The sequence below is a fragment of the Mustela lutreola genome, chromosome 8 (assembly GCF_030435805.1).
Source record: "Mustela lutreola isolate mMusLut2 chromosome 8, mMusLut2.pri, whole genome shotgun sequence".
In the NCBI taxonomy this organism is placed as follows: domain Eukaryota; kingdom Metazoa; phylum Chordata; class Mammalia; order Carnivora; family Mustelidae; genus Mustela; species Mustela lutreola.
In genome coordinates this window covers 126,893,303-126,920,701 of record NC_081297.1, presented here as the reverse complement: position 1 = coordinate 126,920,701, position 27,399 = coordinate 126,893,303, and the positions used below count along the sequence as shown (strand labels likewise).

Sequence of the window (27,399 nt, the reverse complement as noted above, 5' to 3'; positions counted from 1 at the left end):
TTCAGTTGAAAAAGACATTAACGCTCTTTGTTTCAAGCGAATGTCTCCCAGACAGAGAATAGGATGCACTTCCCCTACTTATTCCGGAGGTATCAAGATAGACTTGCGGGTTTGAACAGACCTCATATTTGGTCTTTGTAGTTATCGCCTGCATCCCAAACTCCTACTGCTGTATCAGTGGTCATAGGGGAGGCATCACCCATATGGCAACCACATGCCTGCCACACCCCTCCTTGACTGAGCCTGTGAGGGACAGAGCTCCAATGGCCCCATGTTACTGGACAGTGACAGCCATGCACACTGTTACCCATAACCTCCCAACAAGGAGCATCTAAAATGGAACACAGGAAAGCCTCATCGATTCAGCCTCTGTTAACATGAAAGGGAGGAGACTTTGGTGAATCTTCGCTTCTCAAATCATTTATTCATAAAGAGCACAAAGTTTAATAATGCTGTTGGGATGATAAGGATGATGAAACATTTAAAAGATTTCAAGGAAGCTCATATGGCTTTAGAAACACCTATTCATATCATCATCCATGATTTCTTTGTGTGTAATTATGTAATTGGGTTCATTTCCTTAAAAGCTGTAATAAGTAATACCACCCATCTACTTCTGGGACTGGAAACAACAACAGTGTCAACACGTATTTATTGAGACCTATATCCATTCTGTCATACATTTATAATGTGAATAATCAAACTCTTGAGAGTGATTTTTAAAAACTACATGATCAGATTTGGTCCAAATGCATCCATTCTAGGAAGTCCCCGTCCCCACGTATAAAACGATGGGTCTTGAACTCTTGTGAAGCGCTACTGGTAGAGTCCAGAAGAAATGAGAGCTTGAAGGACACCCTCCTTCAAGGGACACTCATGCATTCGAAGAGCTTCTAGAAAGGCAAACCATGTAGGAAAAGGACAAACTAGCTGCTTATAACAGAAGGCTACATTTGCTTAATCTGGGGCATATCACTTGGATTTCTCACCATCCCCTAATTTTTGCGAAGTACTGTTTAAGAACTGAAACTTGAAAAGCACAAACAAAATGGGAATTTCAAGCCATGTCTACCTAACTGCCAATCAGCTTTTCCCCATGAAGGCATTCCGATGACACCCTACCATCTGAATCTTCAAAATATTTGTAGCAAATCTCTGTGAAAGGATTTCATGTTCTGAGATTGAGATCCAAATGATTTACCTGCTTAGATGTCCAGGTGCATGTGTTAAATTAAAAGAAATTAATGACTTGGGTTTTTTCAAGTGGATTAACAAAGCACTGAAATATATTTAAGTGACATCATTCTGGAAAATTACTATGGTCTTTTAACTTGGACTCCAACGGCATTGACTTATGTAGTCGAAAGGTCTTCTCTTTCCTTTCAGATCTTTCATTTTTTATAGATGACTTTTCCTTTAGCTACAACATATTCAATTAATTCATGATGGCCTCCAAACTGGTAAATCAAATGCTCCCATCTAGAAAGAAATCAAACATATTTTAATGCCTACATGTCAAAATGATCACTATGTCAATAAATGCTAATGTGGAAATACATTCTCTAGAAACTTCTTCATACCTCGTCAATGATAAAGGGCTTTTAAAAAAAAAAAAACATTAGATTACTATGACAACTAGTCTACAACTTCAATATTGTTTAATGGTATTACTGAAGTATTTGACCTGAAAATATTTGATCCAATCAAGTAATATGTAAAAGGTGACATCAGCATTATTTTCGATAGAGAGAGTGAAGAGTAGAATTAAAGTCGATTTCTTCAGTGGAACTTGAGGACCAAGGAATGCAACAGGCTTCCTAGGTCAAGGATTTACAACTTTCAGGCTGAGAAAAATAAGACTCAAATTGTTACATCGGAGGCCCTCTTGGCAGCAGACAGTGGATGAGTAATAAGAACCCAGGGGCAGGAAAACAGAAGCAAGGCTTTTGGGATCTGGTAGGAGTGAGAAGCCAGAGAGGTAATGAATCAGATGCAGGGTGGCCAGGAGGAGCTGGGACACGCACCGCCCAGAACCGGCTGTAGGTCAGAACGCCAGCAGAAAAACAAGAACACAAGCCTAGTCCAAAGTCCGGGTAAACGGAACAAAACCCTGGAGATCTAGGGCAGATGGAAGACAGAGGAAGAGACCGGACAAGCTGGTCTACCCTGTGTGGTCTAGGACCCGCAGGGAGACTTGCTGGTTGGAAAGGGGTGATGGTAAAGGAGACTGGGGAGCTGCAGAGGCTTCAGGACCAGATGCTAATATCGAGCAGAAAAGCCATTTAAACCTAGCCTACGTATCCCAAGGGGCACAAAATAAAATAGCTCCGTTGGGAGAACACTCGCCTGGACGCATTGATGATGATGAGATCTCCCTGTTTGCCGACTTCCAGAGATCCGTGTGTGTGAGATCTTCCCAGGGCATAGGCTGCGTTGATGGTGGCAGCGGCCAAGGCTTCCGGCATGGACAGTCGCATGTTCACGCAGGCCAAGTGCATGACCACCGGCTAAGGCAGGCAAGAACCGCAGTAGAGGAAAGGAACAAAATGGTAGCTGCTACCTAGGACATTTCTCAACGCAGCACAACCAATAATGGAAATGAAATATCTGGGAGGAACCGGCTACACTGGTATGAGAACATTTTGATGTACATGTAAAGATTCTTACGCTTTGGAAAAGATTCCTTTATTAGAGAGATTACCCCAGCTGAACCCCTGGGTACTGAGTGTTTATTTACAACTTTTCAAGACCACTGTCTATGTAAGATGAAAGCACACCTCCACACTTATTTACTAAAATTTCTTTGAGCCTGTGCTGTCCTCCAAGACGGAGGTAAGTTATCATCAAACCACCACGCCCAAGGCTGAATCAAAAAATTATGCACATAGAACTTTCTCTCCTCTCTCTCTGCCTAGAGGCATTCTTGTGGCACGGAAATAGCCAAGGACCCTGCTGTCTACACTTTTTTTCCTGTTGCACGAGAAAATCGTTTCTTAGATCTTTTGTACATTTTAATAGTTAGGGAGCTATTTTTAAATTATTGATACACACAGTGGAAGACTGATTCTCCGCTTGGAAAGGGACATTAAAAATAATTACCATTGAAAAGCAATATGCGTTTGGGTTGAAATCACTGCCCAGAGCAACGATTACCCCTTCCTCCAACATCTTCCTAGCGCGGGATTGTTTCAGTCTAAAAGGAAGGAAAAAAAAGAAAGATGGAAGTCTCTGGAAGTAGAGCTTCTATAGACTAGATGTTTGCAATAGAAACCGACTCAAGATATCCAACCCCTCTGTGTTCTGGAAGAAGAAACAGACACTCAAGGTTAAGTGATGAGGGTGAAGTCAGGTGGAACCCCAGGATGCCTGATTTTTATCTCTGCTTCTGAAATGACTTGCCCATAACTTACTTCTTTAATTTGGGAGTGTTTATTATTATATTATTAGTTAGTTATATTAGTTATATTCCAGAGATCCTTGCTAAGGAAGAAAAACATAACTTAACATTTTTTTTAAAAGTGTAACACTTTTTTTTTTGACTCTCAAATATAAATAATGAGGTTAAAATAATGTTGTTTTTATTAACTTCCAGTTTGCAATTTTAAAACTCATATCTCTCCCCCTCCTGGGCAGGGGCAGAGGGGCCTCAAACATTTCTGGTAGGGCCTTTAAAACCTTGAAGGCCCAAGATTCTAATATGTAAAATGGCTGCGCTTCTTCCTGGGTTGCGTGTCTCCTTGATTTCCTTGGCAAAATATTATTCTTTAGGACGTGACTCAAAAGCCATGTCAGGGATAAACCGAGCCAAACACTAGCTCAAAGGGTGAGGACAGTATTCAGTAATAACTACTGCGAAAGGGAAAAGGGTCCAGTGTGGCCTGGACTCAATTTTGATTTGTGCAGTGATAACTGGGCGTTTTAGAGAAAGAAAGAGGAAGTTGGGAGGAAAAAGGGGCGGATCCTTGAGGAGGCAATCCTGGGTGGTCAAAGACTTATATGTTAGATATAAGTCTTTGCAGAGAAAGGATTTATAATTGCAAGCTTTGTAAAGTAACTGCTCTAAGAGGAAGTCCAGGGGCCTATCTGCCAATCAGCTGGTTTTGTGGGAATGAGCAGTACCTTCTCCTGGCACGCTGGGCTTCCTCAGGCAGGCGCTGTAAGGGGGCCTGGGTCATCTTAGGCAGACAACTTTGAGCTGTCAGAAACTATGCTGGTGTTTGTTCAAGGCTCCCAGGGTTTGGGGGAGGGGGATAGATGGAAATCAGTTGTCTGAGAATCTACACATCTACAGGCCAAGACTGAGGCCCTTGAAACATTCACAGTCAATGACGGACAGTTTGCAGGACTACCTAAGATAATGTTCCTCAATCAGCCTCATGCGTGAGAGGAGGTAGGTGAAGCAGGGATAAGCGTGTGGAAAGGCAGAACTTAAAATCTCTGCACAGTTCATTCCTTTTCTTTCTTTTTTAAGATTTTATTTATTTGAGACAGAACATAAGAGGGGAAGAGAGGGAGAAGCAGGCTTCTCCCAGGTGCTGGGAGAAGGAGCCCATCAGGATCCTGAGATCACGACCTGAGCTGAAGCCAGACACTTAACCCCCCGAGCCACCCAGGTGCCCCTGCACAGTTCATTCTGATGGCCTCCCCTCCTCTTCCAGAAATATTGAAGGAGGAAAAAAAAAAAAAGTGATGCTGTAAAAGTATCAAGGAAGTTCCAGAAAAACTGAGGTGAATGGATCCTAAATCAATTTAAAGAGTATACACAAAGATGCATACACTAATGATTAAAGGAAGCGGCACAAGGCCACTGTTATTCTGGAAATGAGAGTCAGGAGAGAATTCAAGGCCCGGCAGAGAGCCCTGCAGGTTGGGCCTGTTGGAGAGATCAGAAAAATACGAGAACAGAGAAGCCAGAGAGAGAAGGGTGGCCTCGGTGATGTTTCCTGTTGTCCAGCTGGCCAGCCCATCCTGCGGTGAGCACAGATGACAGCCACCTCTGGCGCAGGGACAAAGTTCAGACTTTTACTGCCGAGCTGCCCTTCACAGTGCAAGTCTCCGATTTTTGCTCCATCTTCAAGAGATTCAAGGGGAGGGAAAGGAAATTTTTTTTTTTTTTGGTCAAACATTATTTCTTAGTGATGGAAAATTAACCGGATTACGTATCGATTGATGACTCTGACTGACTACTAAGATTTGCTGGGAATGCCAAGATACCAAGAATGGCTATTGAATGATATGTCCTGGTTGCAATCTACATGAAGTTTACTCTTGAAATTCAGAGAACAGTAACAGTAAGAGAAATGTGTAATATTACCTGTATGGGTATAACGTCATAATATATTTGAGAAAAGCACTGACATATTCCTCTCTTCTCTCTTAAAAAAGTTACTCGAAGGGCACCTGGGTGTCTGTCAGTTAGGAGTCCACTCTTGATTTCGGCCCAGGTCATGGTGTCATGGTGTTGAGATCGAGCCCCCTGTCAGGCTCCACACTGGGTATGAAGAATCTCTAGATTCTCTCTCCCCCTCTGCCCCTTCCCCCAGGTCACAGGCACCTGGGAGTGCCCTCACTGCCTATCTCTCTAAAAAATAAATAAATAAATGTAAAAGTTACTCCAAGCCTGGCTTTTCTAATGCCTAAGGCAGAGTGTCTCAACCATGTCACAGTTCATAATTTGTGGCTGGGTAGTTCTTGGGCAGGATAATTCTCTGTGGTGGGAGATGGTTCTGGGCACTATGGAGGTTTAGGGTCTCTAGCCTCTACCTACTAGATGCCAGTAGTGCCCCCTAGTGGGCAGCAACCCAAACTGCCTCCAGACACTGTCCAACAGCTGAAACAGCATTCATAAAGATGGACTATGGACTGTGTGTATTCAGTCTATAGAGGGCAAACAGCAAAATTCCTGGGGGAGATTTTGCAAAATATACTTACACATCTCCTCTTTCCTCCCATGCCTTGGGATTTTTGAAGACTGTGGTACCCACTTGCACCCTCTTAGAAAACAGCTCCTTCACATTCCGAACACTGTCCAGTATCTCTAACATCTGATGCATGTTTTTAAAGTGGAGAGCCTATTTCATTACTTGGTAATTATAAAAGTAATACATATTGACTTTTTAACTGGAAAATTCCAAAAATGAGGTGGGAAAAGGAAAGGGCAGCTCCACTCTTCCCAATAATCCCACCACTCAACCGTCACTGGGGTCTAAACTCTCTCCTGAACCTCGCTCCAGGACTGGCATCTTCCAGAGCTCAGTTTTCCTGATCTGCATTTTTAAGGAATGTGGAAGGGCAATGAAATAAGACTGAGGCCTCCGGGTCTGTGTCCTCCCACTTGGCACCCACTGGGGCAGCTCACCTCAGCATGTAGGCCGTGGTGGGCAGAAGGACGGCCGAGCACTGGGCCGTTGCCATGGCAGTGATGCCCTCATCGCTGGCTTCTTCCAGGTGACTGATTGCCTGGGCTCCCAGCTCAGCCCCGAGCTAAGCAGAATGGGCAGAGAGAGAAGAGTTCACCAACAGCAACAACAATCAATAAAGGGCCAGAATATTGTTTTTCCTGCAAAAATAAATACCAATCTATTACTAAAATGCCTTGGCAACTGCCTCTGCCAAGCACAAGCCCCCAAATGGGCAAAAGATTTGTGATGGACATCCATTGGAAAATTAGCTAGTGTGCTACTTCAACAACTGTCCTTATGTCCAAGTGCTCACTGATATTCTTCATGCAGACTGACACTGGTAATAAAGTCTGATTCTTACAGCATCATCAAAAACACAGTAAGGAAAGGTATCTTACAGTGCCGTTGCGCTCAGGGAAAACAGATCAGTTAAGAAAACAAACTTGGAAAAATGTGAAATTATATGTATCATTTGAGAATATGCACTTGAGCTTGATTTCTCTCCAGATGAAAAGTCTGGGCTTGACTGTGAGAAGAAAACTAGGAGGTAATGCTATGATGGTAATGAAAACATGGCATTAAAGTGGGTTTCTTCTCAGCTTGATACATTTACACACACACACACATGCATGCACACACATACACAGTGCCCCAGGCTGAAAGGTGATTGTGTTAAGCATTCTGAGGGAAGGGAAAGTAGACTCATTCTTGACATTAAGCAATGGCCCAGGGAGGCAAGCCATACCAGGGCAGGAGGGAGCTGGCCCCTCGTCAGCAGCTAGCTTGGGTCTAAGGGCAATTCTGGTTTGGTGCTCCGGGGAGTGGGATGCCCCACAGACTGACTCTGTTCCCCAAGTGGAGCTTCCTTCTAACCTTGGAATCACCTTCACTCTCCCAGATTCGATTTGGTCATCCCGGGTACTGACCTCTGTTTAATTCACCAGTGTACTCTCTGCCACCAAAAGTGTCTTGTTGACCACCTAGTTCACATTCATTCAACAAACATGCCCCATTTATGTCCTCACTAAAGGCCACCTGTCCGCCAGGCATTGTGCTAACCTCCAGGGACAGAGCTGCAAAGGCGCGGGGACAATTGTCAGCCCCTTTACTGTCCAGGAGGGAGCGCGGAGGCAATTTGAACATGGTGGGACAGGTGTGGGGAGGCTCTGTAACTCACTCTTGCAGAGGTTTGGGAAGGATCCCAGAGAAGTGGTAGCTAAGAAGAAACACGGAGGGGAGGTAGAGTTAGCCGAGGGGTGTTCAGACAAGAGAAAGTACGTGCAGAGGCGTGGGGGATCGAGTGTCTTAACACAGTTCATGGTGGCTGGCTCACGGAAAAGAGGGCAGGGGAAGCGAGAGGGGGAAGAGACAAAGAGGAACATGGCAGGCGAGCAAGAGGGGGATCCGGGTAAGCTTACGGCTGCGGAGTTGGGAATCTGTCCTGCTGGCACGGGTGAGCCTTTCAGGGCTTTCCAGCAACAGAGAGGAAGAGAAGATGCACTGAGGGCAGGGTTTAAAGGAACTGATTGAAGAGCGGGCGGGATTGGACACGGGGAGAGAAGCCATTGCAGGAGATCCTGCTGAGAGCCCCTGATGGTGGTCTGAACGAGGTGGTCGGGGGAAGAGAAGTGGACCTAGACATAATCAGGAGGCAAACCTGGAGGCCTTGCTGGTTGACCAAAACGTGACAGGGGATGGGGAAAGGAGACAAGGTGATGTCCAAGTTTTTCTGCTTAGACAGTACTAGACGATGGGGTCATTCACTGGGCAAGAAACACAGGACCAAGATCCGGAAGCGATGTGAAGAGATCACACTGGACACATCTGGGGTGTCTGTATTTATGCCCACATTATACACATCTGTATTTATGCCCCAAGGGCAGCTGTTTATTTCGCTCTGGGGTTTGGAGAGACATCTAGACTCGCGACTGTGAGGACTGTGTCTGTCTTATTCACGGCTGAATTCTCAGAGCCTGGCACAGAGCAGACACTCATGTATTTGCTGAAAGCGTGAATAAATGAACTGGGCAAGACACACAGGTCAGAAGAGCATCACGTGACCATGACCGGCGTGCTCTCCCAACACTCCCCTGACCGCTGCCCCAGGAGGACCCTAGCCACGACATGAGCAATTTTTACTCCGCTTTGCCAGCGTGGCTTTCTGTTCCAACCAAAACAGGGTGTGGGTTTGCTAAACAAGATCACAGAAGTACTTCTTTTTCCACTAATACCACCAGCAGGCGATCTTCAAAGTAAACGACCAGCAAAAAAGTACATTTCTAACAGGGGTCAGGGATTCTGAGGCTCGACTGGACCGGTCCACACATTGTTCAAACAAATTCCCATTTCTCTGTCTTTTCAGTAAGGTTCCTCCCACCTCTGAACCCACTAATGAAGTTTTCCATAGCGTGAAAGGAAGAAGGTCAACCCCACCTCGGCAGCCTTCATGGGGTGCAGCTCGTCCCCGTGGAAGTTAATCTGTAATCCCATCTCTTTTCCGCTTTGAAGAATCCTCCTGGTGGAGTCGAGATCAAAGACCCCCTTCTCGCAGAACACATCTATATTGTCCACGTGGATTTCCCCACTTCTGGCAAGCTCCTTCAGCTTCGGGAGGTGGCTACTGATGATTTCATCAGCAGCCTCTGATGCGGTCTTCCCCCTGGGCGAGAAAATGAGATTACGTGAAGCAAAAACAAAACAAAACAAAACAAAAACTTCTTTAATTAAAAAATTGTTTTAATTTTAAAATTTTTAATTTAATTAAAAATTATTTAAAATGTAATTTTAAAATTTTTAATTTTTTAATTTAAAATTTTAAAAAATTAATTTAATTGGTTTTCTGGCCCTTGAAGAATCTGATGAACCATGAGCAAATGACCTCAAGCCTCAAAAAGTAGAGAAATAATCCAAAATATACCTCAAGAGTCTTAACAATGAGGACACAGCAGAGATGTCGATAAGACTACTATAGGCACTGACCCTGTACATGGAGACTCAAAGGGCTCATCCATCTCTGGCCCAGCCATGTTGCCTTCGAGAATGCCGGCAAGGCCATGGGGGCTGAGACACTGAATCTGCTTGCCAAGGACACGTAAAGGGCATCCTGAATGCTTCCCTAACTATCCAGTTGCAGGCTCCTTTGCTGGGTCCTAGTGATCACTCTGCCTTTTTCTTCTTCCACACTATTTGTAAAAGCATGGGAAAGAGGGTTGTGGGAGGCACTGAAATTCTAAGATTCTAGGGTAGTTATACATAGGAAAGGGCTGGGCTTTTGAAGTCAGATAGACACAGAGCTCCACCACTTGCTGGCGACCTAACTTTGGGCAGGTCACGCAGCCATCATTTGGCATACTCTGAGCTCAGACCGTGTCACTGGGGATCAGACCTGAGAGATTCATTGGCAGAAGGAGAAAATTTCTGTAAAACTTTAGTCCTGTAGTTGGCACGCCAAAGTTTCTTGCTCAGCAAAAACCGTACTGGAGGGAAGACAGAGGTGAACTGTGAGGAGACAGGCGCTCACGTATGTTGTCCCTAATTCTCAAGACAATCATAAAGAATTATGTGTTATTTAGCTGTTTTACAGATGTTCAAAAATGTTAAGTGCTGCCCTCAAAATCATGCACTGGGAAAGTTGCAAAGCTGGAGTGAAACCCAGGTCTGGTATTGCTCCAAGGCCTACGACTTCTCTACCACCTTACACTGCCTATCATTCACCTTATGTTCCATTTGGGGAAAAAAAAAAAAAAAGATTTCATAGACGGATGTCCCACAAGTCTCAGTGCGGTTTAAGCTTTAATAATTTCAGAAGTACAAATGCTAAAAATGTACAAAAACATCATTGGAAATATTAAATATTTTTCTTTTCTACTTAATTTTCTGAATTCTTAATCATAAATTTAATGTTAAAATTTTTTATTTTCGGGGCACCTGGGTGGCTCAGTGGGTTAAGCCTTGGCCTTGAGCTCGGGTCATGATCTCAGGGTCCTGGAATCGAGCCCCGCCTCGGGCTCTCTGCACAGTGGGGAGCCTGCTTCCTCCTCTCTCTCTGCCTGCCTCTCTGCCTACTTGTGATCTCTCTCTCTGGGTTGAATAAATAAATAAAATCTTTAAAAATTTTTTTTTATTTTCTCTGACTGAAATGATAAACAAAAAATTAACATTAAACTTGTTTTCCAAATTGAACGAAACTAAGTAAATGTAAAAATATGTTATGAAACTTTCAAATAAGCCTGTAGTACTTACATACCTAAGTTATCAAAACTCAAGACTTCACTAAGACTTTGTCTTGTTAATTTTCAAGTCCTGGATTTTATTTGTAAAGATTTTATTTATTTATTTGAGAGAAAGAGAGAACAAGAGCAGGGGGAGGGAGAAGCAGATTCCCTGCTGAGCAGGGAGCCAATTAGGGGTTTGATCCCCTGGGATCCTGACCTGAACTGAAGGCATCTGCTTAGCGGACTGAGCCACCCAGGCGCCCCCCAAGTCCTGGATTTCCTTTGAACCTTTTAATTCTGGAACTGTGGGCCTTTGGCTCTAGAAATTCCGGGACAGGTAAGATGCAGAAGCAGATGCAGAAAAGGACAGAATTCTCTACAAAAAAGCCATATCAGAGACACTTTTTAGGTAAAAGGAAAGCTTAAAACCATTTACAACAAGAGAACAAACATGTTTGCTGCTAAACAAAAAGATGAATGAAAATAAAAACTATTCTGAGTCATCCTGACCTAGAGATTTGCTCTATCACCTACGGAGTGTTATATTAATCTCTAAAGTGCAATTATATGGTCACAGCAACTATTTAAAATAATATCTGTCATTTTAATTTTTAATTTTTTCTTTTTTTTAGTAATATCTGTCATTTTAAAGGATCTAGTAGAGGACATTGCTTTCTGTTAACCAAAAGAATTTTGAATATCTCCACTTCCTTCTTCATCATTAGCAGACCAGTAAAACTGTTGGGTCTGATGGGGATTGCCTTCTTAAAACCACCCTTGCAAGGGGCACCGGGGTAGCTCAGTCAGCTAAGTGTCTATCTTCAGCTCAGGTCATGATCCCAGGATCCTGGCATCAAGCCTCACTCAGGCTCCCTGTTCAGCAGGGAGTCTGCTTCTCCCTCTCCCTCTGCTTGTGTGTTCTCTCTCTCTCTCAAATAAATAAAATCTTAAAAACAGAAACAAACAAAAAGCCACCCTTGAGACGACTATTACAATCAGAACACCTTTCTAACAGCTTCTACTGAACTCTCTGCGAGAACAGAAGCATAGATACACCTCCACCCTGTCTGACTCCCTAGCCCTCCCCCCTCCCACAGTGCGTCCCCACTTAGGGACCACCTGACCCCTTCTTTTTGTTTTCAATGCCCCCAGTCAAACCCGCAAGCTGAGGTTACTTTGGCACCGAGTGAGCCCCGCAGTAAGTGGCGGAGATGCTTATGGGCAGCTGCCGCCGAGCGCGCTCGATCACGCGCAGCATCTTCAGCTCGGTCTCCAGGTTGAGGCCGTATCCGCTCTTGCACTCCACCAGCGTGGTCCCCGCCCTCATCATGCACTGCAGCCGCTCCTGGAAGGAGCAGAACAGCTCCTCCTCCGAGGCCTGGCGCGTGCGCTCCACCGTGAAGTTGATCCCTCCTCCAGCCTGGTGAATATCCATGTACGTGGCTCCTGCCAACTGAACACAGGGCTCGCCTTTAGGCTGGGCAAATGCGGGAGGTTGTGGGCAGGTCCACAGAATCCCCGTCCAGGGTGATGTTCAAAATGATTAACAACTGATAGGTCAGAGACACCAGCAGACCAGAAAGGATGCTGGGGTAGCAGGGCCATGGAGACCCCTCCCCTGCCAGGGCCTCTTAGGAAGGGCAGGGATGGCCCAAATGGGAGAGCACTGAGGGTCTCTGGAAGCAGCAGCAACTTACCAACTAGCCCAGAAGTATCTCAGTGTTCCAACAACCCAACTGGCCCCCGTGTGTACCACTAAGTCTTCGTCCCTCCCACTCAATTTGGCTATGAATCTAAAACTGCTCTAAAACATTAAATCTATTAGAAAGAAACAATGTGAAAATGGCTCCAACCATGGATTTGAGGGTTGGCCCTGGCTAATTAATGATTCAGGACATAGACTACACTTTATGCTTCTTAATAAGTCATTTTTTGGGGGAGGGTGAGAAAAATACAAGGCAATTTATTTTTATGATCAGCAATATATTTTTCCAAGTTTGAACCAATGAATGGTGAATTTCTAACTATATGGCGGAGCCCTTTTAAAGGCTCCCAGGGGCAGAGAGGAGAAAGTGAGCAAAGCAGCTCAGCTCTGTTTTTTGTGTTTTGTTTTTGTTTTTGTTTTTTTTGTAAGATTTTATTTATTTATTTGAGAGAGAGAGAGAGAGTGTGTGTGTGTGTGTATGTATAAGTGCGGGGGGACTGGCAGAGGAAGAGGGGGAGGGACAAGTAGACGCCCTGCCAGGTGCGGAGGCCAACCTGGGGCTGGATCCCAGGACCCTGACATCATGACCTGAACCAGTCTGACAGTTGACCAACCGAGCCACCCAGGCGCTCAAAGGCAGCTCAGCTTTTTTTTTTTTTTTTTTTTAAAGGGAAGATTCTAAAACATATATATGTACATACATACATATATACATATATAAGGATTCTATTGCTAAACATTTTTGAAACCTGTTATACCTAAAATGATTGCTGGGCCTGTGCATAGTATTTGGACAGTTATAAGTTAGTTTCTTTTCCAGTTTATCTTCCATAGTCCAAGCCAGTAAAAATATACATGAAAAAGAAATGTAGGGGCATCTGGGTGGCTCAGTTGCGTAAGCAACTGCCTTCGGCTCAGGTCATGATCCTGGAGTCCCAGGATCGAGTCCCGCATGGTGCTCCCTGCTCCCTGAGGAGTCTGATTCTCCCTCTGCCCCTCTCTCTCATGCTCTCTCTCACTCTTTCATTCTCTCTCTCTCTCTCAAATACATAAATAAAATCTTTAAAAAAAAGAAATGTAGACACATGTTGCAAAGCCTGTTAGCCTATCAAGTCTTTATAAAAAGATTTGTATTTGTGCCTTATTTTGATGTGTCCTCATTTATGGCAGTTACCTTCATTGCAAACTCGTGAACTCTTTCGCCAGCCCATACTGGATGTGTGTGTGCGTCCACCAAACCTGTAATCAATAAATCAAATCATCTCTGAAGCTGAGAAATAGAAAGCCCTTAGATAGTAGGCAGACTACCCCGTGCCACTCTTGGGAAAGCAAGATGATGGTCAGCCATCTTGGAGGAGAAGGGAGGAAGAAGAATTTGTCTATGGGTTCCCTCCACAGACAGGAAACAACAACACTCTCTGCATGGCTGGTCTAGAAGGCTTTAACAGAAGAGCGTGATTTGGCATGATGAGAATATCCATTAAAGAAAGACAGGTCCTTTCGCCCACTAAACAAGCTTTTGGAAACAGGATGTCATATCTATTAGTTGAGTAAAACCAAGGACTACATCGCCAAGAAATAATCTGGGTATGAAAAGAGAATATAATCTCTCCCAACTATGAGAAGGAAAAATATGGAATCAGGAATATGAATCTTTCTTCAAAAAAGAAATGCAGTTTAATTGAAGAGAAACTATAAAGTAATCGTGTGACTCGTTTGTTTATCCAGATACAACTCAAGTAAAGTGTGTCTTTCCAGAATATTTAAAATACTTTGTGGATTTAAATGTCTCATTAGTGGTTGCAATTGGACAAAGATCAAGAATCTCTGTTCAGGGCCCCTGGGTAGCTCAGTGGGTTAATCCTCTGCCTTTGGCTCAGGTCATGATCTCAGGGTCCTGGGATCAAGTCCCATATCGGGCTCTTTGCTTGGCAGGGAGCCTGCCTCCTCCTCTCTCTCTGCCTGCCTCTCTGCCTACTTGTGATCTCTCTCTTTCAAATAAATAAATAAATACAATCTTAAAAAAAAAAAAAAAAAAAAGAATCTCTGTTCAGATTGTTTTCTAGTATTTTCTGCTCTTTTTCATAACGTTTCACTCTGACTTCATTTCCTGACTCCCAGAGCTGGAAGATAGAAGGTCTATCAGATACACAGTAAACATTTTAAAAATATAAATCTTAGCCTCTCTGTTTTATGTAGAACTCAAAATTTGTGAAACTTGTTTCAGAGGATTTCATGAAGCCATAAAACAATGTGGGAGATGATGGTTAACAAACTGATTTTGTGTCAATCACTAAGATATAAATAAACTTCAGTAAAATCTCTAGGGATTCCCTCTTCCCCGACTTTTCTGCCCAAAGATGTGTTCTTTGTTTCACACTCCATGTAAATTTAAAATCTATTCTGGTATTAGAAACAGCAGCTTGCCTAACTGCCTCCCATATGAAGTAGATTCGTAAAGTTCTTCAACAGCTTTTGAACCTAAACACAACACAACTGGTTTCTCTTCGGCATGTGAGTGGGAAGCAGGGGCCCTTTCCCTGTCTGGCAATCTGGGGTAATTTTTTCATCCCTAAACTGGAGTTTTCTAATCTGTAACATGTAGATAATGATACTTACCTTACAGGGCAGTTAGAAGAATTCAAGATGAAAACATGTTTGTAAAGCAGCTAGACATTCAGTAGTAGAAATGCGAAGCATGGTAGTTATTATTATATTTTAATATGATTTTGACACCCTATTTAAAACAAGCTCTTCCTCTTTACATTACTAAAACTGGCTGCAGGGCTTTACTGAAAAAAGAGGTTAATACCTGGCAAGATGCATTTCCCAGAACAGTCAATCCTTTCCTCGAATGATTCTTCAGAAAACATTTTTTGGATCTCATCAGCAGGACCGATGGCTTTTATAAACCCATCCCTGAAGAAAAATCAAGAAATAATTACTAAAGTTTGGGGAATTACTATGGAAAAGCTGACTAATGATTTAAAATATGTTGTCCATGTCTTTTGCTATCAGTCAACTTTATCCTATGTCCTTCTTGCATCTGTGTTATTGAAGAAAAAAAATGACTCCAGCCACATGCAAGCCCAAAAGTCAACTCATATGTATAGAATGTTAGTTGTCCCCCAAGATCAACGTTCCCCTTTCCCCACAGGGCTAGATTCCTAAATCTAAGCTGAACACATCAACACCCAGAATGAAATCTACATTTCTAGGTTTCCCATCAACCAGGTGGGCCATGTGACTAAATTATAACCAATAGGACTGTTTTCACTTTCTTGTTCCCACTGTCTGGAAGGTAGACTCCATACGGAGAGGTGGAGCAGCCATCTTGGATGATGGAGTGAGAAAGGGTTGGGCACAGCTGCGGGACAGTAGAGCCTCAGAGCTCCATGGAGTATGGCCTCAGTTAGCCCTGGATTCCTGCCTCTGTGCAGTTCTTTTAACTCGTTTGTAACAAATTCTCAACAGTAACACTGAGAATGTTTTTACCCCTTTGCTAATTAAAAACACATGGTCCCTCAAAGCTGGGCTCTTGCACAACCCTAAGCAGCGTCAGATATGGGCTGAGACCATCTTGCACAACCGCGGGCCGTGGGGCTCTCCAATTCACATCAGCATCCAAACCCCACTCCTACTGCGGGTTCGCCCCCCACCTCAAACTCTGGCTGTTCTTTTATTCACGTCTAGCAAGAAGCACAGAGGGTTAAATGAAAAAAAAAAAAAAAAAAAAAAAACAGAAAATGTCCTCTTTTTCTGAAAGTCCTTTCACCCTAAACGATCTGAACGTCTTCCATGGTTCTCAAATTTAGCATACCAAGTGGGGTGGGCTGGAGGGTGTTCTGTCAAAAATTTAAAGTCCTGGGGCGCCTGGGTGGCTCAGTGGGTTAAGCCGCTGCCTTTGGCTCAGGTCATGATCTCAGGGTCCTGGGATCGAGTCCCGTATCGGGCTCTCTGCTCAGCAGGGAGCTTGTCCCCTTCTCTCTCACTCTCTGCCTGCCTCTCAGTGTACTTGTAATTTCTCTCTGTCAAATAAATAAATAAAATCTTAAAAAAAAAAAAAATTTAAAGTCCGAGCACTCCACCACAGAGATGCTGATTCCAAAGATCTGGGGAGAGGGGATGGGGTGGAGGGTTCAGCCTGAGAGCGTTTTTTCACCGAATGGCTCCTCGAAGGTAGGTAGCCACAGGTGCCTAGAAGGCCTGCGGTGGCTCCCTGGATGCAGGAAAGCTTTTACGCGGTTCCCTCCACAGGGCCCAAGTTAGGGAAAGGGGGCCAGGCCCGGCCGCGGCTGCCCGCGGCCCCCAGCGCGCGGCCACTTACGTGCCCACCACGAGGCTGGCGCCCTCCAGCACGGCCAGGCGGCACAGCGCGTCCCGCGCCAGGAAGCGCTCGCCGCGGGCGCACACCATCACCACTTGCCGCGCGTTCTCCAGCAGGAGGCGGTGGCCGCCGGCCATGTCGCCGCGCGCCGCGGGTCTCCGGGAGGCCGCCGGGCGGGAGCGCGGGGCGAAGGAAAGTGCGGGTCCGCGGGCGGCGCCGCGGGGCAGGGAGGGTGGAGTCGGGGCCGGTCCTCGCCGCCGCCGCCGCCCTGCGCGTCCGCGGAGGAGCGCGCGCCTCCCTCCGGCCGGCGCGGCTGCAGAGCCCGGGCGGAATACCCGCGGGGGATTCGTAATAAACGTGATCCTGGAATCGCCTCCTGTTTTGGTCGCCCGATGTTCTGGGTTAATGTGATGGGAGACCGTAGTCCCTACTTTCTAGATTAGGAACCTGACGCTGGGTTACCGGGAGAGAGGAAGGTGGGCTCCGTTTAACCCGAGGCCAGGCGGGAGGGGGGTCCCCGAGAGGCCGGGGTGCCCAGGCAGGGCTGTGTAGGGGCAAACCTCTCCCAGGAGCTGGGGTGGGAACCGGGCGTAGAGACCCAGGAGAGGCAGCGTGGGGGAACCTCTGCCCCGCCGGCTCGAACGGGACGGGCGGTCGGCAGAAGGAACCCGAAGGTGGGGATCAGGGGGGTGCCGTGGGGGGAGTTGCCCCGGGTCCGCGCGGCCGTGGCGCAAGGTGACGGGTGCCGCGCACAATCTTCGGTTAGCCAGCTCCGCTCCGGAACCCCCTACCAGAAGGTCCCCGAGATGAAGGGGGATCCTGGCGGGGGAGGATAGAGCCGAGACCAGAGAATCCATTGGCGCCTCTGCCCGGTGTCCCCTAACGTCTTCCTGAAGGATAGGTTTGGACCGGCTCCTGGATCCGAACTCTTGCAGGTAAAAGTGGTTTCAGCTCGGTGTCCGCCCCCATCCTCACCCCAACTGTATCTGGGGGGGGGGGGTGTATGTGGGGGTGCTACTCTCAATTTGCCACCAAGATTGGAGACAGCATCAAACTTGTTTAAGGAAGATGGTCGGTAATTTTCACCCGGATCTCTTCTCACCTATCAGCTGCTGTGAAAATACTGGCAGGCACTGGGTTTTAATTCTCAATTATTTTATTCTGTTTATACACTTTTAGTAGCAGCTCTGTGTTAGGTTGTGGAACATAGAGACAGGAAAGTCACTTTCCCTGCCAGTCTAAAGGGAGACACTTCACAAACAGGAATAACAGACCATCAAAGCAGGCTGAGGCCTGTAAAATCATAAAATACAAAAGTAAGTCAACTGTTATTTTAAAAGCCACTTAAAAATAAGAGAAAGCAAAAAAATCCTCTAGATGAACACAATAAATAAGAATATACTTTAGCTTCGTATTTTTGTCTTACAAGAGAGAAATCAATTGGTAGGAAAGAGAGAAGAAAGGAAAAAAATGGAAAAGAAGTCGGTAGAGGATGTGAGTAAAAGAGACCAGATGGGTGGAAAAAATCCATACGTTACTCACAGCTCAGACATAAAATCACAGATGGGTGTGCCTATACACAGTTTTAAAGAGAAAGGTATATAGAGAGAAATAATACAAGAGAAATAGAAATAATGAAACACAAACATATAAAGTCACTAATTCATAGAGAAATATTAAAATTTTCTCTCTAACATTTCTGCTAAAGACTTGAACTGTTCCATTTGCTATTACAGGCATATTTGCAGATTTAGGAGGTTGTAGGTGTAAAGGAGGGAGTGTCATTATAGAAATTTAGAAGGCTTTGGTCTTCCATAAACTGGTCTTAATCCCACTCTGTCACTGATGAGCTGTTTGACCTTGGGAAATGTCCTTAATTTTCCCAAACCTCAGTTTTCCATCCATCTTCTCATAGGGTAATTGTTTCTTTCTATTTTATGGTCTTGTTTGGGTTTTAGAGAAGATGAAATGGAAAACACTTCGCCCAGTCACTAAATAATAGGTGTTATTATCATCATCATTATTATTCTGCTGCTGCAGCTAGTTTATTTTAATCCTGTTTTTTCTCTTCTTGGTCAATTAAATTCAGTAGAAGATTCCGGCCATGAGGTCCCCTTCTGAGTTCACAGAATGTACCATGAACTGAAAGCTTATACGTTTTGGGGAAGTCAATGGTCACTCTATTCACAGGAATGATTTGTGGGTGACATAGACATGGCCTGAGAAGCCCCTGCAAGCAAGAGGTTTGCACAAGCAAGGACAAGGGTGGGCTTCTCTCCTCCTTGGTCATTTTTAAATACATAATTATAGATAATTTAAAATACATAATTATAGAAAATTTCCTCAGCGATTACCAACATCCCTATAGCACTTAACACAGTATGTTTTACAACCCCCAGGGGGGTTTTTGGTTTTGTTTTGTTTTGTTTTTTGTTTTTTCAGTTTGCGAAAGGGGCAGTCAGAAATGTCAACAGGAAAGTCTACACAAAATACGCCAGCAGGGCCTTAAAGGTCAAGCTGAAGGTAATTTCCTCATCACTGTGCTCTGCTTCTGACCTAATCGAAAGAGGCAGGTCATTGAACAGGCCAAGGACCTACTGGCTCCTGGCTCTCAGGTAAACAAAAAATTGCTAAGTCTGGTCTCTCCACACCATCCAAGGACACAGTTTACAGCCTCTTCTCCTAGTATTTGTCCAAGTGGGTGGAAAAGAGGTGGGCAAAAACCGCAAGGCTTTTGGTCTGAATCTGTCTAATCTTTGTTTGTATATGGGAGATCAACAAAACTTTTTATGTCCTACTGAGAGACTGGAAATCCATTTTCCCTCAGTTGTAGAGAGAGTTGTTGAGAAAATCAAACAGAATCTGCTTCGGATAATATCGGGTAGATACTGTTATGGTTCATTGTATTTGGAGTTGGTCTTGGACTTTGGGGTTGAGCATTGTAAAACCCTACTCTTCTTTTTCTGCTTTCACGAAGCTTGGAATGTTAAGAATGTCCACAAAGGTGGGTCAGGTTCCCCACACTTGCACCGATATTGCTTGAGATTCCTCGCAAATGACTTAGTTTCGAGAATTCTGAGTTCAGGGTTTCTTACAAAAATTGGTTGTCAGTTATTCCTCCTTTTCAATGCTTGTAGTTATTTGCAAGACAGAGCAGACTAGAGAGAAGACAGATCTGGAATATCTACTTTAGGAAATTATAGGCAATTATTTCCCTATCAGCCTACAGAGTGAGTAGGCACATTGCATGCATTACCTGTGGTTGAAAACATCCGTACTGTATAGAAGAACCTAAGGTGCACGGAGTTTCCTCAGATAGGCCTAAGAGAAAGGACTGGTAAGAGCAAGAGGCAGGATTCAAACCTGCTTGCCATCAAGGCCATGTTCTTTCCAAAGTGCTTTCCAAAGTGTCATCCACGCCCCCCTGTGATGATACACATCAAACATCTGACTCCGCGGCCACGAGTAATTCCATAATGTTAGAGGAATGCTAGCATTCATTAAATCAACCAGTATGGCGTTCACTTTGGAGAACAGTGTATTTTACACCCACATTCCCTTGGAGGTCTAACGTATCTCAAATGTCACATGTTCCCAACTGAACCTTTGATGCTCCCAGTTGCCCCTCCTCCCACAGCCGCTCTGTCTCCATCTATTGCAACTCCATCCTTTCTTTCCCAGGCTCTTTATCTCCTACCCCACGCCCAGACCATCAGCCAGTCCTTTCCAAATGTCTCTGGAATCTGACCACCTCTCACCACTTCCATGGTCTCTTGCTCCCAGGGACTGTAGCCTCCCAGCAGGGGTCCTCATTCTACTCTCACCCCCTTGTACAGTCTCTTCCCAGCTCAGCAGGCAGAGTGGCTCATTCCAGATTCTCATTTCACCGAGGAAATGGCCCACAGGGCCCTCGCCATCTCTCCGATCTCATCTGTCACTCTGTGCTTTGTTCACCTCGCTGAAGTTCCACGGATCTCCTTGCTGTTCCTTGTACACACCAGGCATCCTCCTCTCTAGAATGCTTTCCCCATGGGCTAACGCTGCTGTGGTGCTCACTGAGCCCCTGATACTGTCCAAAGTGGCGGGGGGACACATGTTAATTCACCTAACCATCACCTGAGGTAGGCGCCATTCTCACCTGACCTTTTGAAAGATGGGGAAACTGAGGCATGGGGATTAAGGAGCATAATGACAGTCCTTGCTATTCACAACTGACCTCTGCCACCTCTGAAAATGACAGCCTGAAGTCACACATCACCATTTTAAGGCCCTCCTTTTTCTGAGCCCCTCATCTTTTTCATCTGCCAGAAGTTGGATTTGAACGTACGTTTCATATTTTTAACATATATTTTTGGTGTGAATTGGCATTTGCTATGCAATCCAATGACATTCCCCCCCTATTTTAGTACAGAGACTTTGTTTAGTCACGCTACTTTGATTTTACACAACTAAGACATTCACTGGCTTTGACTTTCTTTTCCTGGTTGGCCCATTATAATGGTTTAGTTCAGAGACCTTTACAATCCCTTCTAGAAATAGCTGCCTCTTTTCTTCTCCCCTGGGTTCTTCACCAACCCTTCATTCATCAATAGGGAGATAAAAATGTATGAAAGTACATATTTATGTATAACAACTTCTAGAGACTACAGGTTCCATTCACATGTTTTATGAATTCCTGAAAAGATAGAGTCAGAGCAGGTACCTGCTATTAGCAGTTGGCTTCGAGGAACAACAACCTCTGGTTTTTCTAGGAGGGGAAAAGTGCCAGAACCCAGGGATGAAGATTTTGTTCCAGGTAGGCTTAAGACAAAGTGAACATAAGTGGAGCTGGATTGGGGAATGAATTTAGATAGATAGGAGAATTGAAAGAGGAAATGTATGTCAAAGAACCGAGCAGAATCTTAGGGATTTGGATGAGTGCAGAGCACATAAATATACAAAAAACTACAAGTCTTTACTATTGGCCACCCAAATTCCAAATACATCAACCCAGCAGACTGTTGTCAAGTTTTCACTGACCCTTCTTTTCCACTGTCAGAATGAACCCAACGCCTATGGAAAAAAATCTTCAGTAATCTGAAAAAGTATAACATCAATGACATAGGTGTTTTGTTAATCTTTTCTCTTTTATAAGCTTCAGCATAATTTCTTCCCTCTTTTCCATTTTTGTTTTTATAATCACTGGAAGGAAAATCACATTCTCCTTAGTAAATATTAGCACAAAATTGCTCCCACTTACTGAGTTTGCTGTGTGGGCCGGGCGCCCTGCCTGCTGGTTTATACACATGACGTCATTGAAACCTCATGAAAGTTTGAAGAGGGGAAATTATATTCCCATTTGATGGATTAGGAACTGAGGCTCAGAGCTGCTGAGTAATTGAAACGTAGGCCCCACGAAGAAAGTGTGTTTTTCTGTCTTTTGCTGTTGTTGCTGTCATTTTTAAATTGCCCTGTTTGGGGCACACAGAACAGTGTCTAGCACATAGGAGGTACTCAATAAATATTTTTTGAATGTTAAATGATCTTGCTCACTATCTGTGAATACCCTCTGTAAATATCAAATCTATAAATATCAAACCATCTGTAAATATCAAGCTGGCTTCTCCATTCCAAAGTGGGCATCTTTAATCATCTGCTAGAAATGCCTCCGGGAGTCTCTTCAATGTGGCTCTTTGAGAGACCTGAGGCATAAATTTAAATGGGCAGCTTGAAACGGGATGTTTGTCCCATTGTTCTTGTGAGGACACACCTTTTTATATAAACTTCTGAATATCCTTTTTTCCTCCCCCGTGAAAGGATCATTGCTACTTTTTTCATTGTAAACATTACACAAGCTCATTGAGAAATAATAATATTACAAAGTGTAAAAAGTCAAGACAAGGATCAGGGAGAAGCAAGGGAAATGTGTACCTTTGGTGCAAAACCTAAGGGGAGGGCAAACACGAACAAAATTTTAGTTCACTATTTTTTTTTTTTTAAAGATTTTATTTATTTATTTGACAGACAGAGATTACAAGTAAGCAGAGAGAGAGGAGGAAGCAGGCTCCCCGCTGAGCAGAGAGCCCGATGCGGGGCTCGATCCCAGGACGCTGGGATCATGACCTGAGCCGAAGGCAGAGGCCTTAACCCACTGAGCCACCCAGGCGCCCCTTAGTTCACTATTTTTAAAAATAAAAATGAATGCAAAAATTCCACGATGAACAAAATATCAAAAATGTACATAAAGATGAGATCCATGGGCCGGAACGAACGTGTGGCAAGGGAGGCGCTCACTCTTGGGATCATGGGGCGCACAGTCAGATCCCATCTGTATTAAAATCCTAATATTTTGTTCACCGTGGGCTTTTCCCCCTGGAATTCTTTAAAAAATTGCATTAACATGTTATTTATTTTGATAACTAAGTTTTGGGGGGTCACTTCCTTATATTTGGTACCTAACCCTAATCCCAAACCCAATAGAATATGAGGAGGGGTTGCTCCAAATGGAAGACCACACTCCCCCAACTGATGTTCGGAGAACTATTTTTCAAACATCTGATTTGGCAGATGTTCTTTTATCCACACCACTCACGCCCTTTGGAAATATTTTGTTTTTCCGTATTTTTTAAAAAGATTTTATTTATTTATTTGACAGAGAGAGATCACAAGTAGGCATAGAGGCAGGCAGAGAGAGAAGGGGAAGCAGGCTCTCCGCAGAGCAGAGAGCCCGATGTGGGGCTCCATCCCAGGACCCTGGGATCATGACCTGAGCCAAAGGCAGAGGTTTAACCCATTAAGCCACCCAGGCGCTCCTTGTTTTTCACTTTTAATAGATAGTTAACAGAGGGACTAGTGACCAGAGCATTGTTTTTGAGGGACCACAGGACAATCCGAGTTATGGGTATCCCAGAGTTATTTAATCAACTCCCTGTTTATTAAATAACGTGTCAACAAACATTATTGTACATACTTACTTTGCCCACTTACCTGATTTCTTCTTGGGGTACGTTCCCAGACGTGGAATTGCTGGACCAAAGAGTCTGTGCTTTTAAAAGCAATGAAGGCTATTTGGAATCACTGGTCGTTGAACTCAGCCCCTTTCCGCAAGGTTTACAGAATTTATTATTTTTTTAAGTTTTTATTTCAATTCCAGTTAGCATGAAGCATTATATTCGTTTCAGGTGTACAATTTAGTGACTCGACACTTGCGTACATCACCTGATGCTCAGTTTTACGGAGTTTATTTTTAATGCATTTCCTTTTCTTTGGACAGGGCCAGGAGACAAAATGTCATCAACTTTTTTGCCGGTATCACGGGCTCCTGAAGGTAAAGAGGAAATCTGTCAATGAGTTCTTGCTTTGTGCCTGGTATGGTCAGTCTCCATGGTGGATTGGGAACATAGCAAAAGGAGAACGGCACACAACAAGCATCACACGTGGCCTTTCTATGTCAGGAGTTTATAAATGGCTTACTGAGAAGAGAGATTTCTCTTCCAATTTTAATCTGCAAAGAAAAAAATCTTCACATTGGAGAGGCGTTAAATGGTCATATTTGGCTAGATTGGTAGGGAATTTCATGATATAAAACAACTCAATTATTTGTCATAATAAAAGACATGAATAACCACATTTTATCAAAATCTGTCCTCTCCTTTCCTTTTCCAACCTTTCTCTCCTCCTCCTGCTTCTTTAAAAGTATGCAAGGAATTCATATTTATCGGTATAGAAGGATAGCTTCTTTGTCACTGACAGGTTTGACAAAGCTTTGAACATTGGATAACACCGAGAGTGTGTTACAGGGGACAGGCGTTCCATGGGCACTTTCCGTGGGCTCAGGGAAAGTCACACCATAGATTCTTCTTCAGACTCTGGAAGGAACCAAGCCCACACCTTCTTCTTAGACTTCTGGCCTTCAGGACTGGGAGAGAATCCGTGCCTGCTGTTTTAAGCCGCTCTGTTTGTAGTAACTTGTTGTGGTGGCCCCAGTTCCACGTGACTAGGAAGTCATTCAGGTGGAGAGAAGGACTGGCTAACAGCCAGTGCTTAGAGTGAGTTTATAATTCTGGAAACTTGTTAGAGTGGGTTGAAAGTGGTCCCTCCAAAATGTTAGCTCTCCGTGTCTTCAACCCTGTGATGTGACCTTATTTGGCAAAAGGGTCTTTCAAATGTAATTGAGGTAAGGATCTCAAGATGAGATCATCCTGGACTTAAGGTGGGTCCTAAATCCTAAATGACAAGTGTCTTTGTGAGAAAAAGAAGTCCCTGTGCACATGGAGGCAAAGATTGGAGTTACCCGGCCAATGCATGCCTGAAGCCACCAAAAACTGGAAGAGATGAGGAAGGATTCTCCCACAGAGCCTTTGGAGGGAGCACAGTCCTGCGGACACCTTGATGAGGGATGCCTGAGCTCCAGGACTGTGAGAGAAATTCTCTTGTCTTAAGCTGCCAAGTTTGTGGCCATTTATTATGGCAGCCATAGGAAACTAATATACTTGGTGTTTGGAGTTTTACTTTTTTTCCATTTCTTTATAACCAAAAGGAACTTGGGTTTGGAGTTGGAGGGGAAAAAAATATCTTGTCAATCCAGGACACTGAAACCTGGTCAGACAGAATTTAAACTCAGGCATTCAAGATTTTAAGCCACCTAGGGTGGGGTGGACAGTAAGTTTGCGAGGTTTTTCTTGGGAGGAGAGAGGGTTGGTTGAGAGAAATGTCCAGCCTACCAATGGTTCGCCCTTTGGAGGACATCAGCGGTCCCTTCCTGGGATGTCAGGCCTAGCTCTGGCCTGAGAGTATAGGGTACAGGTCATGAACTCTGGCAATGCCACTCAAGCCCAAGAACCTTTGGGTCCTTGACTTCTGTTGCCTCCTGGGCCTCAGCCTGTTGGCTATGCCCTTCCATACTCCTGCTGTCTCCAAGCCCAGCTGCCTGAACCCCTCTGACCTGTCTGCTCATGTATTATAAGGCCTAAGATTTCATGTATTGTCTTGACCTCTTTGATGTGGCCCTATATGGCAGGTGGTGTCCTCCTCCCTGAGCTGTGAGTGTAAGTGACTAATAAACCTCTATCTATCTCATCAGTCCAGTGTGGAGTGTCGTATGTTCAATCATCTCATACTATTTGGGGCAGGAGATCCCTCCTTTACCAACAAGGTGAATCAGAAGCTCAAAGCTTCCACCTCTGCAATTTTCTTTCTTCCTAACCCATTACCCACAGAAAAACGTGCCTGGGGTTTCTATCCCAGACATTCCCACTTTCCCAACTGAATCCCTGGCAAACAGCTCATGCTCAGACAGCCTTTAAGCTCCAGCCAGTAACTCCCGGCCCTGTTGTTTCTTTCAGCCACTTAGAGAGGAGGGGCACTTTCAAGATACTCTGGTATTTGGGAGGTGAAAGTGGTGCAGGGGCTGGGGCAGGAAGGGGGGTGCGTTTTCAGTTGTCCCTTCCTCTTCTCTGACTTAAGGTGTCAGTTCTAAGCTCCAGAATTCCTACTTTTGGCTCTTGGTATCTGAAGCTAAAATTTTTAGCCCCAAGCATTAAAAAGCCAGAAAGAAAGAAAAAGAGAGAGACCTTTTATCATTTCAGATTTTTTTTTTAAGATTTTATTTATTTATTTGACAGACAGAGATCACAAGTAGGCAGAGAGGCAGGCAGAGAGAGAGCAGGAAGCAGGCTCCCTGCTGAGCAGAGAACCCAATGCGGGGCTCGATCCCAGGACCCTGGGATCATGACCCAAGCCGAAGGCAGAGGCCTTAACCCACCGAACGACCCAGGCTCCCCATCGGATTTTATGAATAAAAACAAAAAGTTCATTCAGAAATTCAGTTGACTTCTCCCTCCCTCCCTTCCTCTCCCTTTTCTTCACCAGCCCCTTTATGGCCAGGCTTCTTTTTTTATTAAGTATTTAAGTCCATGCTTTGTACTCACAGATACATGCCACCATCACCACAGTCGATTTTAGAACATATTTATCATCTCAGAAAGAAACCATGTGCCCCTTAGCCCCTAACACCCATCCAGCCCTCAGCAACCACTAATCTACATTTTGGCTCCATGGTTGTGCCTATTCTTGACATTTCATGGTATATAATGGAATCTTATAATGCAGGGACTTCATGTGGCTTCTTTTACTTAATATAGTGTTTCCAAGTTTCATCAGTCTTAGAGTATGTATCCTTCTTACGGCTGACTAATAGTCCATTGTATGGATATACCACATTTTGTTTACCCATTCATCGGTTGATAGATATTTGGGTTGTTTCTATCTTTTGACTATTCTGTATAATACTGCTATAAATATTCATGCACAAGTTTTCATGTGGACATACGTTTTCATTTCTAGGAGTGGAAGGGATGGGTCACATAGCAACTATATATTCAACTTTTTGAGGCTGTTTTCCAAAGCAGCTGCACTATTTTCCCTTCCCATTAGCAGAATGTTAAGATTCCAATTCCTCCACACCTTTGCCCATACTTGTCACTATCTTTGATTTTTTTTTTTTTTTTTGGAAGACTCTCTAGTCTGGACCGAGGATGTCCCTAAGGGTAGTGACTGTCTATTGCTGCCAAAATGGCAGTGTAAGGGTAATAGTACATATATTTGTAGTAACCAGAAGAAGCAAAATCTTAATGCCTCAAGATAACATCCCACTATCCTGTAATTGGCCCCCTTCTCTATTTACACAACAAATATAGACTCATTCCCCGAAGTACTATGCACTGTGCCAAGGGAAACAGACAGATTAGCTGTGACTTCTGCCCTTAAGATCCA

At 44.3% G+C, this 27,399-nt stretch overlaps 2 protein-coding genes across 4 annotated transcripts in view; one reads left to right on the top strand and one right to left on the bottom strand.

Moving 5' to 3' along the window:
• Positions 1-404: 404 nt before the first annotated feature.
• AMDHD1 (amidohydrolase domain containing 1) lies at positions 405-16,862 on the bottom strand. Of its 2 annotated transcripts, XM_059186569.1 has the most exons (9): positions 16,648-16,862; positions 15,133-15,239; positions 13,495-13,559; positions 11,791-12,068; positions 8,835-9,060; positions 6,359-6,483; positions 3,100-3,193; positions 2,347-2,507; positions 405-1,479 (listed from the first exon to the last, which is right to left on the bottom strand). In XM_059186569.1, exons 1-9 carry the CDS (start codon positions 16,782-16,784, stop codon positions 1,392-1,394), a joined length of 1,281 nt encoding a protein of 426 aa, XP_059042552.1. In that variant the 5' UTR covers positions 16,785-16,862; the 3' UTR covers positions 405-1,391. The 2 variants fall into 2 exon arrangements, with proteins under 2 accessions (XP_059042552.1, XP_059042553.1); XM_059186570.1 differs by lacking the exons at positions 405-1,479; positions 2,347-2,507; positions 3,100-3,193 and adding an exon at positions 4,475-5,071.
• Positions 16,863-17,329: 467 nt separating this feature from the next.
• CCDC38 (coiled-coil domain containing 38) overlaps positions 17,330-27,399 on the top strand; it is a 48,239-nt gene continuing 38,169 nt past the window's right edge. For both annotated transcript variants that reach the window (XM_059186566.1, XM_059186565.1), the window contains exons 1-2: positions 17,330-17,582; positions 23,900-23,953. In XM_059186566.1, the coding sequence (XP_059042549.1) occupies positions 23,914-23,953 (40 nt within the window). In that variant the 5' untranslated portion in view covers positions 17,330-17,582; positions 23,900-23,913. The remainder of the gene's footprint in view (positions 17,583-23,899; positions 23,954-27,399) is intronic.

Excerpts from the sequence above, each read along its gene's own strand:
- AMDHD1 (XM_059186569.1), bottom strand. The coding sequence starts at position 16,784 with ATGGCCGGCGGCCACCGCCTCCTGCTGGAGAACGCGCGGCAAGTGGTG. Across the intron at positions 15,240-16,647 it reads GCCAGCCTCGTGGTGGGCAC|GGATGGGTTTATAAAAGCCA; the intron begins GTAAGTGGCCGC and ends ATTTTTCTTCAG. Across the intron at positions 9,061-11,790 it reads GGGGCTCACTCGGTGCCAAA|GGGGAAGACCGCATCAGAGG; the intron begins GTAACCTCAGCT and ends TTTCTCGCCCAG.